Source organism: Mixophyes fleayi, chromosome 3 (assembly GCF_038048845.1).
Source record: "Mixophyes fleayi isolate aMixFle1 chromosome 3, aMixFle1.hap1, whole genome shotgun sequence".
Classification (NCBI taxonomy): Eukaryota; Metazoa; Chordata; class Amphibia; order Anura; family Limnodynastidae; genus Mixophyes; species Mixophyes fleayi.
Window position 1 is genome coordinate 242,551,406 of NC_134404.1, and position 19,242 is coordinate 242,570,647.

The 19,242-nt window shown below is 43.9% G+C and overlaps 1 protein-coding gene across 2 annotated transcripts in view; it reads right to left on the bottom strand.

Annotated features, from left to right (window-relative positions):
* Positions 1-19,242, bottom strand: part of RNASET2 (ribonuclease T2) — a 104,889-nt gene that overhangs the window by 80,270 nt on the left and 5,377 nt on the right. For both annotated transcript variants that reach the window (XM_075203362.1, XM_075203363.1), the window contains exon 2: positions 3,851-3,949. In XM_075203362.1, coding sequence (XP_075059463.1) covers positions 3,851-3,939 — 89 coding nt within the window. In that variant the 5' untranslated portion in view covers positions 3,940-3,949. The remainder of the gene's footprint in view (positions 1-3,850; positions 3,950-19,242) is intronic.

Below are 19,242 nucleotides of genomic sequence, written 5' to 3' on the forward strand. Positions count from 1 at the left end.
AATATCAGTATTCTGTTATCCTCAATCTCCAATTGTTTAATCCGTCTAAAGGCTATCAGTAATTTTTCCTTATCTTTAAAATCTAATAATCTGGCCACAACAGGATGTGTTCTGGTAGAAGTACCCTCTTTAAATGGACCCAAACGGTGAGCTCGCTCTATGTGTGGGTTGTCAATTTCGTCATGTAAATTAAGGACGACTATTAAATCTTGGCTAAGATAAGAAAATAAGTCAGGCCCTTTAACAAACTCTGGAATACCAATAAACCGAAGATTATTCCTACGGCTACGGTTTTCCAGATCGTCAAGTTTTTCTTGCATTTGAGACCATTGACGTGAATGTTGCTCAGACCCATTTTGCAGAATCAGAATGTTGTCTTCCGCATCGCTGGTACGTTGTTCCAGCATATTTATTCTGGCTGAATTCTCTGAAGTTTTAGCGACAGCTGCATCTAAGGTGGCCTGGGTGGCTCCGAATTTTTGATCTATGATAGGAAGAAGGCTATTTAGTATGCTTTGGGCCGTGTCTGAGCTTGGGGTAATTGAGGGCCCTGAGAGAGAAATTTAATCCCCCTCCTCCACATCCCCTGTAGCGAGGGGCGAGGCAGGAGGAGAAGCACCTCTGCCCGATCCAGGTATGTTTCTGCCCATCTTGACCTGGTCTGATTTGTTATTTTTTCCGTTTAGACATATTTTTGCTACAATATTTGTCCATATCTTAGCCAGCAGGACACTACTGCGAGACAGTAATCTAGGTACCTGTTAGGGAATACAATATCAAGGTCTCCGCAATACGTTACTAAGGTTATGTAGTGAACTCTCACCTTACAATGAACAAACACATAAGAAAAAAAAAAAAGAAAAAAGGAAAACAAATTGGGGTTACATCAACATTTGTGTACAGTATGTAAAAATCACTTATTAGTAAAATTGTTGTCAGAGTAACAAATATATCAGAGTTATATTAGAGTCAGTCAATTCTCAACTTATTTAGCTTCCCCAATAGTATCAAAATTATAGTGAAGTGTGAAGGTAACTGTATGAATTATCAATGCTTAGGGCAATGGTTATGTCTAGTGAGAGATATAGAACAGTAGGCAGCAAAGCAATAACTATCCAAATAGTATTATACAGTAACAAACTCAAGAAGGGAAACCTGGTATATTAGATGTCCCCAAGAAAGGAGAAAAAAAAAAAAAAAGGGAAATGTTCAGAGTCCAGATCCAGCAAAGATCAGTGATGGCAGAATTGGACTATAGCTTTAGTCTATTGAAAATGAACCAATTGGTGCGAGTCAACAAGAAAAGGCAAGAAAAGTCAAATGAGTTACACATAGGCTAATGCTTGCCACAGAAAACCCGGGTGAGTATTGGTACGTGAAGCATGCACTTCCACATATCGGTACTCACCACACCCCTTGGTCTGCAAAATGGGTCCTCAAGAGAAGCTTTGTAGTAACTACCCAAGAAATTATATACCAACAATACTATATTGAATGCATTGATTGCAACAAAATGGGACTGTAAAAGATGTGAAAAGACTCCCACTTCGACGGTCAGATGTCTCCAACAACAGCTATATCCAAGGGAATTGGTCCGTTGCAACCGCAGCGAGGATGCTCCAGTGAGAAGTGTCTGTCCTCCAGTCCAACCAAGCAGGCTTCTCGGAACTCCCGAACCTCACCAGTATACAAGAGAAAGGATCGTGGGAAGGTAAGTCACTTCACGGAACCCAATTGCTGCCAGGATGGAGTCTAAGGATAAGTGATCGGTGTCGCTTTTTGCCAAAAGTGTGTGCCTACTGCCGGGTCGGCTTCGGAGGTGTGACAGCTTCAGGGGCAGTAGATCAGCGCCTCTTCTGATCGACTGAGTGCACCTTCCACTGGGTTAATTCCAGATAGAAGTTGGCTCTCACAGACTTATTGATAGCAGTGCCACCCTCTAAGTCCAGCCACGTGGACCGATCGTGCCTCTAACTCTCTCCCCATTTAGCGGGCCGCGGGAAGTGAGGTCGTCCAACGGGTCTCAATCCCTAGATATTTAATGTTTTACTTCTGCGATTTAAAATTGTAAATCAAGTTTAAGCACTCTCTCGAAGGGACACGTAAAGAAGCTTGGCCTCAGACTTTGAACAATTAATCTTATACCCTGAAATTTCACTATATCAACTCATATTTGTAAAGATTGGGAAAGGAAATTCCTTGGCAAGTTAGTGTTAACAGAATATAATCTGCAAATAATGAGATCTTTAAGAAGTTTCCTGCAATCTGCATCAGACAGTTAATATATCATTCAGAAGGTTTCCAGATATACCTACTGTCTTACAAATATGTGTTATAAACTTCCATGACATCCTATCATGATCTGTGTTACCCCTTGCCTGAAGCCCTGGAACAAATCAAACCTGATTATAGTTGATCAAGGAGGGAAGGACTTGATATCAAGCTTTTTGCAAAACTCTCATGTAAATGCTTGAACCATTATTAAAAAGAGAGATTAGCTAGCACAACTGTGGGGCTCTTTGGCATACTTGTAGGTCACAACCATCCTGGTCTACAACGTCTTCCAGGGAAAGGTTCTCCTTGGAGGACCTTTAAAAAGAAACTTCAGAGGATGTGAAAGGCTATTAGACTTATATGTTACATAGGATATGCTTTGTAAAGATAGATTTTTTTTATGTAAATATGGATTTTTTTTGCAAAAATGAAGCTTGCACTCGCTCGTAAAAATATTTATATTTTTATATATACCACATTTGTGATCCATTACTATGGCAAAAAAAGAACTAACTTTTGTTTTATCTTGATAAACATTTCCACAATTGTGCTGAACAATTTGCCCAGCAGACACTTTAATAAAGAAACTTTAATAACAGATGGATGAAATAATTCTGATATTAGATATCAATTATTTTATCTCCAGATTAATGTAGTTATCTCATTTTCATGACTTTAAGGTTCAACTAAACCTCCATGGAAGAGTTTACAAATGCGTCTCTTCCATTAGGCAGAGCCCCGGGAGCTGTTACAGCCGGGGCTCTACTGGTTCTGTATTACAAAACGGACAAATCAAATATAGTTTGCCAACTTTAAATAATGGGTAGGTGTGAGCATGAGTGACAATCACAAACTGCTGTGTGAGATTTAGTGCACCCACAAGGCAATGATCACATAATCACTCCTCACACCAACCAACAGAGAATGTGGAGTATTACACACCAAGGGTACAGGGTACAGGTTTTGCACAGGATTCATGAGGAGATGGGGCTTGCAGAATATGTTTTTTATAGGACGGAGCAATAATTTATCTGAGAGGAAATAAGTCCTTTGCTGATCTGACTTACCAGACAGGAAGCTACTCCTTTGTAGAGTACAATCTGTCTGGATATGCTGCGTGACCATTCCCTACTTTTGATAATGTAATACAATAGGTCTGCATGTAATAACAAGATAACAAGTGATGTAGACCACAGAAACATCCGTCCCAATGAAGCGGAAAACAACCGTAAACTGGAGCTGGTCTGGCTGGGGTCTTGGGGATATGAAGGCAGAAGAGGAATCTTCTTGTTTACCCTTGCATTCTCTCCGTATTGGTTCTAACTACTTTTGTTTGCATTCAGCAGTGTCACACTTGCTACATTTTAGGTACAGCTATACACACATTAAAACTGTGGCAGCTTAATCGACTCACAATATGGACACCCCCACTAAACATCTGTACATACAGTATACAAAAAGGGAATATATTCAGAGAACACATATAACCTGCACGCTATAAACTATGCCCACACAGTACTGTTCAAATAGCATTAAATAAACCAAATCTATAATGCATTTTTCTTTTTTTGCTTACCTCAGGATCCATGAATCAGCCATGTAGCCAATATGCATAACCAAAAGGACGGACGTAAGCATTACAGCATATCGAAAATGAGATTCCATATCTCAAAACCTAGTTGTAAGAGACACAATTAATCTTGTTAAGACTGCAACTGCATGTTATTTTCTTTTGAAACACTACACATGTGATGCTAATATAAGTATAAACTAAATAACTGTATAAATGTTGAGTTCTGTTATATAGTTTATGAGTTTCCTCTGGAAGCAGTAGACTGCCACTGTGTTGTGTACCCCTTCTGCAAGTTGCTGTTCCTCCCTGCTCCCAGCACATATTCTCCCAGTCGGATACTCCACTGTAATTAAACAATCCGCTTTTTCAAACATGACACAAACGATTCAGGGCTGGGTAGGCATAAATTAGTGACCTAGGGGCTTTTCTTCATTAATTAAACCCACCAAAACCTAACCTGTCCCTGCAAAAGGCAGGCCTCTTCACAATTGAAGTGTCTTTCCACATGGAGGATCTTTCCACTTAAGTTTGCACGCCTGCCCGGATGTGGAAGCAGGTGCTGTCTGTAGAATCTTATCCCCAAACACACCTGAAGAAGATAGTGTATTCCTTTAATGAAGTGAACTGGAAAAAAATATTGTTTTGTGGATTTTCTCAGATGTGTAGCCTCAATAAATACAATTTTCATGAATCACTCAAAAATGAAAGCTCTTGTAGCAGATGATCCATTCATGATCCCAAAATAAAGCTTTGGGGATTTATTAACAGTATAAACAACTTTTGAGATTTTTTTTCAAACATTTTAAAAAATATGGCTTTTTGAAAAAAATCTAAATTTTGAAAATTTTACCATTTTAATTTTTATTGAAACATACAGCTGTGCGTGCATATATATATATATATATATATATATATATATATATATATATATATATATCATATGAAAGTCCATAAAAAAAAAAAAAAAAAAGAAGAGGTTTAAAATGAGAACTTGCCTAACTTTCTAGCTCAATTAGGTGAGTTACAAATTCAAAGCTAATTTTTTTGCTTAAAATTTGCAGCTTTAAGGGCATATAACTTCAAAACCAGTACACGTCAGCCTAAGACTTTGGGGGTTGTTTTACACCCATGGCAGCATTTATTATACCAAATTTCATTGAAATTACAGAATGTGTTGATTTGATATGGAATGACCCTATTGGAAGTCATTTTGTATGTCTGTGAGCTATATAACCTTTATATATTAGGCCTGTCCAACCTGCGGCCCTCCAGGTGTTGTAAAACTACAAGCCCCAGCATTCTTTGTTGGTAGACAACCAGTTGATAGCTGGAAGGGCATGCTGGGACTTGTAGTTTCACAACATCTGGAAGGCCGCAGGTTGGACAGGCCTGCTTTATATGGTCACACAACTCCTCTATGACTTCAGATATCATTATATTTCCAGTGTTCTCCCCAGAAAATCTTGTCAGCAGATTGGCATTAAGAAGCAGCTGGGTGGCATTAAGAAATAGCCGGGTTGAGGCAGATGTATTAATGTTGGAGGTTATTGTCAAAACCTGCCAGAACTGGTGGTCAGTGGTCTAACACACACTGCTGGCTATAGTGCTCACATAGTGCCTGTTATACTAGGAGAAACAATTGTTTATTATAATATAATAAGACTCTGTTGGGCACAAAGAGCCAGGTGCCAATAAAAACAGCCAGGTGGAACAACCGGGAAATGGGGAGAACACTGTATTTCACAGGGATAGGCCAGCATATATAATTTGTGCAATAAGGTTTGTTCTCCATCTGACTAAACCAATGGATTGAGGAAACATAGCAAATGCCCATTTTAGTCACTGACTGGTTGGAATCATTGCTGTGGCTTTTAACTCACCGGGAAAAAAAAAAATAAAAAAAATCTATTTAGGTACAGAAACTGCAATTAAAACAATGAAATATAGAAATATTTCCATATATGCATCACATTACTTATTATTACTATATGTCCTGTGCCTTAAATGGCTACTTGTTCAATGTTACCCGACATTCCATGGCCGCTCTGTTAAAAAGTAAAGCATTATTACCGAACTCCATTACACAGCCAGAGGAAGTCCTTCTGACATATTTAAGACAATGTCTTAATGGGGCTGGATACAGACCAAAAATCTGAAACTATTGTCATTTGGGTTGTTGTGAGATCACTGACCCCAAGCATGTGTATGAAACAACCAATCCATGCAGGGCATTTCTGCAAAGCAGGTCAGACAAGTTGTCTGTCATAATAGGACTGCTCTGTTAGGGAATCACTTCCTTAACACTGCAACATGCTATAGAAGAAAAAAAAAAAAGTATGGCGTATATATTTAGATAAGTATAAACATTTGATATCCAGTAATGACAAAGTGTATTTTTTGTATTATGTATTCTTTATTAACACATTTCTCTCCCAAACTGCAACACCACAGGAGTATGGGATCTCTGCTGTATACTGGTCAGTTTTTAGTGTATTTTTGACATATATACTCACCCAAGGACTTTAAGAACAGGAAGGACAACAAAAACTGGTATTGGTTGCCTTTGGTATTTATGTTATTTCCTTCATTTTCTTGTTACTATATTAGGACATTCTTAATCTAACTAACCGCACCACCAACTGCCTGCTCTATGAAGTGCAGACAAATTGCACAATTATGAATCTAATAATAATAATAATATTTTTTTTTTATTATTATTATTATTATTATTATTATTATTAATAAATGCATTAGTTAGGCATGAGGCATATCCCACTGTAATTAGAACCCTCACACAGGGACATACAAATCAGCAGTTACCTATTTCATGTGGACGGCTAAATTTGGTCCAAGAAAATCCCAGACACTATGAAGTACTACCTATCTGATATGCTGTTTTGTATCACAGTCTAGCACGGCGGTTCCCAAACTGTGCGCCGCGGCGCTGTCACTGGGGTGCCGCGGGCCAGCCATAAAAAAAAAAGAAAGAGCACATAAACTTACCAATCCGCTGAATATCGACATCAGTGACAGCTGCGGGAGAGAGGAAGAGCTGGGTCCCGGCTGGGAGAACCCGAGGAGGACAGAGGGCGGCCGAGGGGGGCCAGCCTGACAGAGGGCGGCCGAGGGGGGCCAGCCTGACAGAGGGCGGCCGAGGGGGGCCAGCCTGACAGAGGGCGGCGAGGGGGGGCCAGCCTGACAGAGGGCGGCGAGGGGGGGCCAGCCTGACAGAGGGCGGCGAGGGGGGGCCAGCCTGACAGAGGGCGGCGAGAGGGGGCCAGCCTGACAGAGGGCGGCGAGAGGGGGCCAGCCTGACAGAGGGCGGCGAGAGGGGGCCAGCCTGACAGAGGGCGGCGAGAGGGGGCCAGCCTGACAGAGGGCGGCGAGAGGGGGACAGCCTGACAGAGGGCGGCGAGAGGGGGACAGCCTGACAGAGGGCGGCGAGAGGGGGACAGCCTGACAGAGGGCGGCGAGAGGGGGACAGCCTGACAGAGGGCAGCGAGAGGGGGACAGCCTGACAGAGGGCAGCGAGAGGGGGACAGCCTGACAGAGGGCAGCGAGAGGGGGACAGCCTGACAGAGGGCAGCGAGAGGGGGACAGCCTGACAGAGGGCAGCGAGAGGGGGACAGCCTGACAGAGGGCAGCGAGAGGGGGACAGCCTGACAGAGGGCAGCGAGAGGGGGACAGCCTGACAGAGGGCAGCGAGAGGGGGACAGCCTGACAGAGGGCAGCGAGAGGGGGACAGCCTGACAGAGGGCAGCGAGAGGGGGACAGCCTGACAGAGGGCAGCGAGAGGGGGACAGCCTGACAGAGGGCAGCGAGAGGGGGACAGCCTGACAGAGGGCAGCGAGAGGGGGACAGCCTGACAGAGGGCAGCGAGAGGGGGACAGCCTGACAGAGGGCAGCGAGAGGGGGACAGCCTGACAGAGGGCAGCGAGAGGGGGACAGCCTGACAGAGGGCAGCGAGAGGGGGACAGCCTGACAGAGGGCAGCGAGAGGGGGACAGCCTGACAGAGGGCAGCGAGAGGGGGACAGCCTGACAGAGGGCAGCGAGAGGGGGACAGCCTGACAGAGGGCAGCGAGAGGGGGACAGCCTGACAGAGGGCAGCGAGAGGGGGACAGCCTGACAGAGGGCAGCGAGAGGGGGACAGCCTGACAGAGGGCAGCGAGAGGGGGACAGCCTGACAGAGGGCAGCGAGAGGGGGACAGCCTGACAGAGGGCAGCGAGAGGGGGACAGCCTGACAGAGGGCAGCGAGAGGGGGACAGCCTGACAGAGGGCAGCGAGAGGGGGACAGCCTGACAGAGGGCAGCGAGAGGGGGACAGCCTGACAGAGGGCAGCGAGAGGGGGACAGCCTGACAGAGGGCAGCGAGAGGGGGACAGCCTGACAGAGGGCAGCGAGAGGGGGACAGCCTGACAGAGGGCAGCGAGAGGGGGACAGCCTGACAGAGGGCAGCGAGAGGGGGACAGCCTGACAGAGGGCAGCGAGAGGGGGACAGCCTGACAGAGGGCAGCGAGAGGGGGACAGCCTGACAGAGGGCAGCGAGAGGGGGACAGCCTGACAGAGGGCAGCGAGAGGGGGACAGCCTGACAGAGGGCAGCGAGAGGGGGACAGCCTGACAGAGGGCAGCGAGAGGGGGACAGCCTGACAGAGGGCAGCGAGAGGGGGACAGCCTGACAGAGGGCAGCGAGAGGGGGACAGCCTGACAGAGGGCAGCGAGAGGGGGACAGCCTGACAGAGGGCAGCGAGAGGGGGACAGCCTGACAGAGGGCAGCGAGAGGGGGACAGCCTGACAGAGGGCAGCGAGAGGGGGACAGCCTGACAGAGGGCAGCGAGAGGGGGACAGCCTGACAGAGGGCAGCGAGAGGGGGACAGCCTGACAGAGGGCAGCGAGAGGGGGACAGCCTGACAGAGGGCAGCGAGAGGGGGACAGCCTGACAGAGGGCAGCGAGAGGGGGACAGCCTGACAGAGGGCAGCGAGAGGGGGACAGCCTGACAGAGGGCAGCGAGAGGGGGACAGCCTGACAGAGGGCAGCGAGAGGGGGACAGCCTGACAGAGGGCAGCGAGAGGGGGACAGCCTGACAGAGGGCAGCGAGAGGGGGACAGCCTGACAGAGGGCAGCGAGAGGGGGACAGCCTGACAGAGGGCAGCGAGAGGGGGACAGCCTGACAGAGGGCAGCGAGAGGGGGACAGCCTGACAGAGGGCAGCGAGAGGGGGACAGCCTGACAGAGGGCGGCGAGAGGGGGACAGCCTGACAGAGGGCGGCGAGAGGGGGACAGCCTGACAGAGGGCGGCGAGAGGGGGACAGCCTGACAGAGGGCAGCGAGAGGGGGACAGCCTGACAGAGGGCAGCGAGAGGGGGACAGCCTGACAGAGGGCAGCGAGAGGGGGACAGCCTGACAGAGGGCAGCGAGAGGGGGACAGCCTGACAGAGGGCAGCGAGAGGGGGACAGCCTGACAGAGGGCAGCGAGAGGGGGACAGCCTGACAGAGGGCAGCGAGAGGGGGACAGCCTGACAGAGGGCAGCGAGAGGGGGACAGCCTGACAGAGGGCAGCGAGAGGGGGACAGCCTGACAGAGGGCAGCGAGAGGGGGACAGCCTGACAGAGGGCAGCGAGAGGGGGACAGCCTGACAGAGGGCAGCGAGAGGGGGACAGCCTGACAGAGGGCAGCGAGAGGGGGACAGCCTGACAGAGGGCAGCGAGAGGGGGACAGCCTGACAGAGGGCAGCGAGAGGGGGACAGCCTGACAGAGGGCAGCGAGAGGGGGACAGCCTGACAGAGGGCAGCGAGAGGGGGACAGCCTGACAGAGGGCAGCGAGAGGGGGACAGCATGAGAGATGGCAGAGGGGCAGCATCAGAGGGGGCAGTGTGAGAGGGGGCAGAGTGACTGGATGCAGAGGGGGCAGTGTGTCTGGATGTAGAGGGGGCATTTTTGCATACAACTAAATAAGTATTTCTGTCCTGACCTAAATACTTATTACAATTTTTTGACCCAAGTACTTCTAAAACAGGACTGCTCAGTAATTATTTTGGAGGGATGCCTTGAAAAAATTTGGAGACTCTAAGGGTGCCGTGAACTGCAAAAGTTTGGGAACCACTGGTCTAGCATATTTCAGAAATACAGTTCTGGGTGCCTTTAGGAGCAGACCTTGAGGTATATTTACTAAACTGTGGGTTTGAAAAAGTGGAGAGGTTGCCTACAGCAACCAACCAGATTATAGCTGTCATTTTGTAGAATGTACTAAATAAATGACAGCTAGAATTTGATTGGTTACTATAAACATCTTCACTTTTTCAAACCCACAGTTTAGTCAATTTAAAAAGCCCTCCCTTGGTTCATCAAGAATCAGTAACACCCATTGACTGCCTCAATTCAATTGCCTTCATGGGTCAGTCTTAAAAGTTTTCCTCTTCTATGCAACCAAGACATTCAACCCTGGTATTTTAGAGGACAAAATGGTTTTAAGTTTTCTCTCTTTACCATAAAATGAGTTGCTACATATCACCCCCTAGACCAAGCTTGGCTAACTTGTGGCACTCCAGGTGTTGCGAAACTACAAGCCCCAGCATGCTTTGCCAACATATAGCAGCTTATTGCTGGAAGGGTATGCTGGGACTTGTAGTTTCACAACACCTGGAGTGCCACAGGTTAGTCAAGCCTGCCCTAGACAAATGTATATATTTAAAACTAGTAGTCAAAGTGAAAATTTAGAAGTAGTGGTATGGAAATTTAGAAGTGGTGGTATGAAAAATTTAATGGGAATGTAAGTCAATGGAATTTTATAGTTTTACAATGAAGGCAGTAGGAGATGTGGCGGTATGGCATATCCCCATATACACCCTCACTTCGACCACTGTTTTCAACCTAGTCACTTCCATATTACCCACTCCAGTATGGCAGTTATTTTTCTCTGCATGTCCAAACACTTTCAATTAATTGGTTTTCAGATGTGAAATATGAAGACAAATACATTGATTACATAAAACATTCCATGGCATCTCTGTTAAAAAGTAAAAAATAAAAATAAAAAAATCTCCCCATTCCACTATAGATGTCCTGATTAGATAAACAAGCCTGCTCGCAATTATTTGGTGTTTTCTCTGTTAGAAAAGCACCTCTCTCGTAATATGGCAACTTGCTGCAGAGTATAGAAAGAGCATAAGCAATAACATCCCGGATACAAACTGTAAGCTCTCATGTGATGGTATCGCACCCCTACAATATGGAAAGCCATCTTCACAAATATCTCAGAAAAGTGTTGGCGGAGGGGACAAGGCAGGTGCACTATATTCCATATTTGGTGGAATGTCTCAAGATCTGGACAGAAGTTCACAAATGATTAACAGTGTCAATGTTATCCCTAATCCACCTTTTTTCTTATTACATCATACTCTCTAACCAACCCTAAACTATATCAAAATGTTATTGGTACATTTAGCACCCCTCCTCCCTGTTTGACTTCATGTTAAAAAAAAAGCAGAATATCACCTATTGATCACACATTTCACTGCTCGCACACAATCTACAGGGAAACAAGTGCATGGCAAGGAAAACCATGGAGTCTGCTCTCTTCTGTTTTGACCAAACCAGAAGACTGATCCAGTCAGGACTACCCAGGTAACTCTGGTTTTGACTCTGTTTGATACTAGAAAACCTTACAAGCTATTTCTTCTAGATATCTAGGTCCCAGAATCACTGGCTGTCTCTCTCGGCACTGTTACCCATTAAGGTAAAACACAGACTACAAAACTGTTTTAAATCAATATCTTCAGGTCTCCTGACCAATTCTCTGTCTAACTAAAACTATAATCCAACAAATAGGCAAATCACTTAAATAATCAGTACTTACCCCACAGTTGTCAGTCAGTTTCAGCACGACTCCTCTCAGAAATGGTGTCGTCAGTCTAACCCACTTGTCTCCAAATGAACGTTTCCTCACACTCCTGAAATTCTCCTGTAGTCCCTTCCTCTCCTTGAGTAATAAAGGAGTAATAAACCTGACTCATGGTTCCACAGCTTACTCCAAATCTCCCTCTCTCAATGGCTGTGGCTTCTGGCTCCCACAGTCTCTCACACAACCTCCTCTTGGCTCTCTAGCTCCTCCATACTCTGCTTTCCCACCTTCACATAGTTTTACTCAGATCTCACTTCACAGACTATCCTCGCCCTCTTCCCCTGTTTTGGTACCTTTATTCTCCCTTTGAGAATGCATATACACTGGACTGACTTAACTCTTCCTCTGGTATCTCCCCAGCAGCATTTTCTCCTATCCTGGTGCATGTGTAGTTGCACAGCAAAGCCTGCGTTCCATAAATATATATAATAATTACACAAACATCTATAACCCAGATTTATGGGCTATTAAAAGAGGATAGCTCTATATCTCATGAAAAGCTATACCTCAAGTGTTTAGTTTCAGAATGTACATTGTACACATCCAGAGGAGCGTATTTAGACAGTCACAAATAGGTCCGCACAATTCTCTTTAGATGGCTAACCACAGATATATGCATGCCCAAATTTAAATTAAGCAATGAATGCAATTCCACAGAACACCTAGAAGAATGAAAACAGGGCAAAGTAGGCAGTCAAAAGGAAGTGGACATGGCAAGCAGGAGTAAGGCATTTGGTCACCTGTGGTACAAACTGGTATAGAAACAGCAGGTAAGCCTGCACACACAAGAGCAGCAACCCTCTCTTCAGAACCAGGAATGCAGGGTGCATTGAGCAGCACATGTGCCTAATACATTGCACTCTGCAAAACTTTTCAGAAGAAAGATTAATCAAGATTTGGTTGGCTGATCAGGAGATGGAGATAGAAGACAATTTCACCAGGTGGTTCCGGACCCAAAAAGCCTTCAATCCGGTTATTTGAGATATAAACAAACTGATAGGTATGGATAGATGTTAATGGATAATGTGAAATTCTTTAATGCAGTAATTATTGTGCTTTGCAACACTACTTGTGGCCAAGGTCTACAAAACCCACTGAAAGATTGTATCCCTTTGTAGGAACTTAAGAATGATTTTACTAGCAAAGGCGTTTAAAAATCTGTATATAACACACACTCCTCACAATTCATCGTTTTTTGACGTTTCATTTTACATAGGTTTCCATCCTATATCAAAATAGGAGGCAGTTATTGTGATATTTCCCAAACTGAGCAAGAACCCAAGATTGGGGTTCTTATGAAAAAATATCACTTTTATACATGTGTTTAACCTGAATAAAAACTGTCCTAGTATATGTAAATCAAACAGGATCATGTCCACCAAAGCCACAAAATTTAACATAGTGTTAGATAAACCTGCCAGGTACAGTAAGGATCTAAACCTGGCCACAAACATTGAAGTATCTTTTTTGATGTTAGGCTATTAAACACAATCAGCCTGTGTGTGTGTCACGGTTCTTACGAGGAGAAACCAAGAGATTCGAACAGTTTGGCACTACTCCAACAGGGCGCGGAGTCTAACGAGGAGACAGTGTTCACCAGGAACCGCCGCAAAGCGGTATGGGCTTAGCTGCATCTACCTCGCAGGTCGCGGTCCCTACTAGAGCACTGTACGGAAGTCCCTGGGAAGACTACAGGCAATAGTACCGTAGGAAAAGCAGACAATGCTATAAGTGTTGGCAATGAAGATGTCGAAGATCGGCGTAACTATGCAGGCCACTATGTGGCAGATGAAGTGGATACAGGAGGGTGAGCATCAGCTCTGTAGACCACTATGTGGTGTAAAGTTCAGGAGAATGAGCGTCAGCTCTGTAGATCATGTAGAGGAGATTTCCGAAGATGAGCGTCAGCTCTGTAGGTCACTGTGTGGAGGAGAATTCAGGAGAGTGAGCGTCAGCTCCGCAGTCCACTATGTGGAGGAGAATTGCTGGAAGGCAACAGGAAGCCCACTTCTATCACCAGGAGGTGACTCAAAGAACAGGCACTGAAGATAGAGAGGAGGTGCCTTTTAAACTTGCCGCTAAGGAAAAGGACCAATCAACAGAAGGCAGAGGAATTAATGCAGCCGCCGGGTCTGCGCATGCGCAGACCCGGATCCAAGATGGCGGCGCCCAGCGGGAAGCGGAGCGCCGATGACAGGTAAGTCTGCCGGGTGTCGGGGGCGCTGCCCGAACACCCGGCGTGTGATAGTGTGTAGTCTTCTTCTAACCACGCTAAGAGACCCTAACTGAGCTGGAACAGATCTAGCTGCTTGGCCAGATCTTGTCCAGTTTGGCCACTTACATTTCGCACTAGGTTTGACCTGTTTGTAATGTTTTCTTTTCGGTTTTTAGAAGTTTCTGGACGTGTTTTCAGATAACAGGTCCCATACCTAAATTACAAGATGGTTGTTTTAACAGTTTCAAAAACAGAATATTCCTGTCTGCTGAAATCTTGGATCTTTGTTCTAGTTTTTCACAGAAGCGTTATTTCTGCTGACACCAACATGTCTGGGTTTGAAAGGGAACTAGCAATAGTAACAAAAATTCATCACTTCCTATTTTTATGCTGACTGAAGACTCAAAAAAGGACAGATAACAGTTGTTCTGAAGTCACGAGTACTATAGCTGTTAAAGAGGATTATACTAGTGGCCAATCACCATGCCACTCCTGTAGCCTACATGTACTAAACTAGTAAAACTAGCCTAGCCCATACATTAGAATCCACAAGGACATAAAGGAAAGCAATCCACATATTCTCTGGTAACAATTAGTCAATATTTAATGTCAAACCCAAAAGAAGCCTGTTTTAGTTCTTTGTAACAAAGTAAAGGAATATGTGTAGTTATACATATGGTAATTTAGTTTGGTCCTTCCCATCCTGAAAAACATTAGTGGGGGGGGAGAGGGGTGTGAACTAAAGACAACAGATAAAATGGCCAATTGGTTCAATTAATTTGTCTGCTTGAAAAAATGGATTGGTTGAATGTTGTCAACATAACCACTTCTAAATACAGTATGACAATGTAAGGTTATGCATTTAGGGATCAAAAACAAGAACGAAATCTATCAATTAAATGGAATTAATTTAGGAGAATCTATAATGGAAAAGGATTTGGGAGTGCTCGTAGACAGTAGACTTAGCAATAGTGCTCAATGTCAAGCAGCAGCTGCAAGTGCAAACAAAGTATTGGCATGCAAAAAAAGGGGCATAGATGCAAGGGAAGACAGAGTAATTTTGCCACTGTATAAATCGTTGGTGTGACTGGATCACTATTAAATAACTTTTGGTAAAAATTTATTTAAAGCAAAGAGCTCAGGGCACTTATTTATGTAATTGCATTTGCACTTATTTTTTGATATTGTGTATATTGTAAGATAGGAAATCGTTATTTCTGAAACCAGGGGAAGAAATTTGTCTCTTGTTTAACCTATAGGATATGCCTATTTCTGATGTATATATTTGATACAATGAGCCTGTGTTTACAAAGCCTCTTGTGTATTGTGATGTGGGAAACTAGCTTGTTTTGGCTTTTGTTGTTCTGTGTGAATATGTATTCCGGACGGTCTGATGAAAGGCCACATGTTAATTAGATCTTTTGATGTGTGAGGTTTAACTTGGAGACAGGAAGGTTTAATTAAAAACGTGCCTGCTACATTTCCTGCGTCTCAAACAAAGATGCAGGATATCACAGCAAGGTTTTTAAGAATTTTTTATAGTGAAGTATAAATATTAGTGGCTTTGCAATGCATGTAAATTTATGTTTGTGTAAATAGAGTATATCCTGATGATAAAAATAGCATGTGTCTGAAAGGTATAAATGCTCTGATTTGTACACTGAAATGTATCATTCTTCTGAACCTGATCACACTGGTATCTTCTACCAGTGTGTGAGCAAATAAACCATCTTGCTTCAAAGACCTGCTTGGAAACATCTTCAATATCGTTGTATTCCTGTGATCTACAGATTAGACCCTAAATCTAATCCGTTCTCCGGCTGTCTCTGCGGTTTGGACCCAAGCGTTTCCAGTACCACCGCTCTGCCTGCTACCCATGCAGCCCTGGTCAATGTGATAGGCCAGGGGGGATCCATTCACAGCAACCCGGATCCATAGTAAGAGGTCCGGAGTTACCAGCCCAGGTACACCAGTAAGGAGATACGCTAGCAGCGTCAGTGACCCAGAAGAAACCCGGTACTGGATGACGAGAAAGAGCCCAGTGGTGGCAGCATTATAAGCCCCTCCTACTGCGGCAAGAGGGCACTTTTGGGATAATGAAAGGGAACGGTGGCAAAGTAAGCCCAGCCGATTCCCAGCAACAAAAGACAGGGTGGCATAGGCGGTCCATCCTGTCACAGTTGGTAAGACCTCATCTTGAATATGCAGTACAGTTCTGGGCACCACTCTATAAAAAAGAAAATTTGGAACTAGAAAGGGTTCAGAGAAGATGACAAAATTGATAAAGGGTATGGAGGCATTAAGTTATGAGGAAAGGTTAGCCAGTTTAGGCATGTTTACTTTAGAAAAGAGGCGTCTAAGGGGAGATATGATTACTATGTACAAATACATTAAGGGTCAATACAGAGAAATGTCATGGGAACTTTTTACCCCAAGGACTATACACTGGACATGCGGTCACCCCCTAAGGTTAGAGGAGAGGACATTTCACAACAAGAAAAGGAAGGGGTTCTTTACAGTAAGGGCAGTCAAGTTATGGAATTCATTGCCAGGGAAGGTTGTGATGGCAGATTCAATAGATATGTTTAAGAAAGGGTTAGACAAATTTTTAGCGAAAAAGTGTATCCAGGGATACGACGGTTAATTAAAATGAAGGATAGTAGTGGATATAGGGTAAAAATAGGACTGCAAAATTGAGTCTGGGGGGATTTTCACAATTGACATATTGGCGGTTGCTTACTCTGGATCAATTTCAAATATAAGTGCAGGATTGCAGGAGATCCAAAATAGGTTGAACTTGATGGACTGGTGTCTTTTCAACCTCATCAACTATGTTACAATATTATTAATAGAAGTGTATTTAAATAGTAAAAATATGACAATAGCTTTAAAAACAAATACTGACTTTTCGTTTACATACTTGTTACAACTAATTGAAAAAAGTTAGACCACTAGTACCAAGGCAGTCTATATAGGTTTAGGTCATATTATGTATATATGGAAAAACATTTCCAGATACTGAAATATTTCAAAGGGACATTAATTATAAGCCCCAGGTGTTGCAAATAACAGAAAAAAACTAATTCAGAAATCCATAAGCCCTTAGCATTTCATATAATAGATCCCATATATGTAATAGTTTTTAGGAAAGACAACAAAAATGTGATACTAGTACTTGTCTCCAAAATCACTATTAATGTAAAATTTTATCAATTTTAGTACATTTATTAATTGACAAAAAAGTGTAATAGTAAAGCACGTAATGTGACAGGAATAGTTTTGTTGGATGGCCCCGGCAATTCTTTGCTCTGTCAATAGTGAAACAGTAACTATTATGTTTTGTACTTGTATGACAACCCAGTGGTAGAAATAGCGGTATGGAATTTTAGAAGTGGGGGTATGGAAAATGTAATGGGAACGTAAGTAAATGGAATTTGATCGTTTTATAAGTAAAGCAATAGGAGAAGTGGCAGTATGGCATACCAGATAGAAACCAGGTCCAAATTTTTAAAGAAAAATTAGCAAGTCACAATTTGATCATTTGTAGGGTAATAAGTATACAGTCAAGTCCATAAATATTGGGACATCGACACAATTCTCATATTTTGGGCTCTATACACCACCACAATGGATTTGAAATTAAACTAACAAGATCATCATCATCATCATTTATATAGCGCCACTAATTCCGCAGTGCTGTACAGAGAACTCATTCACATCAGTCAGACTTTTGTAACTTTTGAGGAAATCAAGTTACATTGATAAGCTGTCCATCTTCCTAGCCAATTCCCCTTGGCCAGAATGCAATTCATGTAAGTGCAAATCTGAATGTAATCCTTTTTATTTTAAACAGTTTTTGCTTGTTATGTCAATATATTAATTAATTTATTCATTATTTTTCTGTATATCTGAATGCCCTGTATATTTGTATATTAAATCTAAAATTTAATAAGTTGCATCCTTGATACCCTAACGGATTCATTAGCCTGTTTAGAAGAGATTGCTCGTCCAGGTTAACCCTTGCAAAGCCAGTGTGTGATTTGCTGATACATTTGATTAACAAGCTGTGTGTGCTTGTATTTACATTTGTGTAACAGTCTGGAGGTGTGAAGAGGTAACCCTGTGTGTGCTGGTGTGGGTCTTGTTAGTTTGTGGATAACTAGAAGCCTGTGTGCCAGTGTGGGACAGTATATTGGGGTCCTATTGCCCGTACTCAATAGGTGGTGGCAGAACCTGAAGTGTCTGGGGGTGTGAGAGCGCTGTGTTAGGGACGATTCCGTAGGTCTATAACTCGGTGTGCTAGAGAGACTACGGGCTGAAATCGTGTGTGACCTCATACAGCAAACACCCCAGCGTGTTCGTGACAAGATGTGCTTTAACTTCAGACTTTCAGCTTTAATTTGAAGGTATTTACATCCAAATAAGGTGAACGGTGTAGGAATTACATCGGTTTCTATATGTGCCTCCCACTTTCTAAGAGACTAAAAGTAATGAGACAATCGACTCAAAAGCTATTTCATGGACATGTGTGGGCTATTCCCTCATTATTTCATCATCAATTAAACAGGTAAAAGGTCTGGAGTTGATTCTAGGTGTTACATTTGCATTTGGAATCTGTTGCTGTCAACTCTCAATATGAGATCCAAAGAGCTGTCACTATCAGTGAAGCAAGCCATCATTAGGCTGAAAAATCAAAACAAACCCATCAGAGAGATCGCAAAAACAAGAGTAATTATAGAGGGTTCACCACAAGATGTAAACCATTTGTGAGCCACAAAAACAGGAAGACCAGATTAGAGTTTGGCAAATAACATCTAAAAAAGCCATTACAATTCTGGAACAACATCCTATGGACAGATGAGACATAGATCAACTTGTACCAGAGTGATGAGAAGAGTATGGAGAAGGAAAGGAACACACCACCTCATCAGTGAAGCATTGTGGTGGTAGTGTCATGGCGTGGGCATGTATGGCTGCCAATTGAACTGGTTCCCTTGTATTTATTGATAATGTGACTGCTGACAAACACAGCAGGATGAATTCTGAAGTGTTTCGGGCAATATTATGTGCTCATATTCAGTCAAATGCTTCAGAACTCATTGGCTTCACAGTGCAGATGGAAAATGGCCAAGTCAATCACCTGACCTGAATCCGATTGAGCATGCAGTTCACTTGATGAAGACAAAACTGAACGGAAAATGCCCCAAGAACAAGCAGGAACTGAATACATTTGCAGTAGAGGCCTGGCAGAGCACCACCAGGGATGAAACCCAGCGTCTGG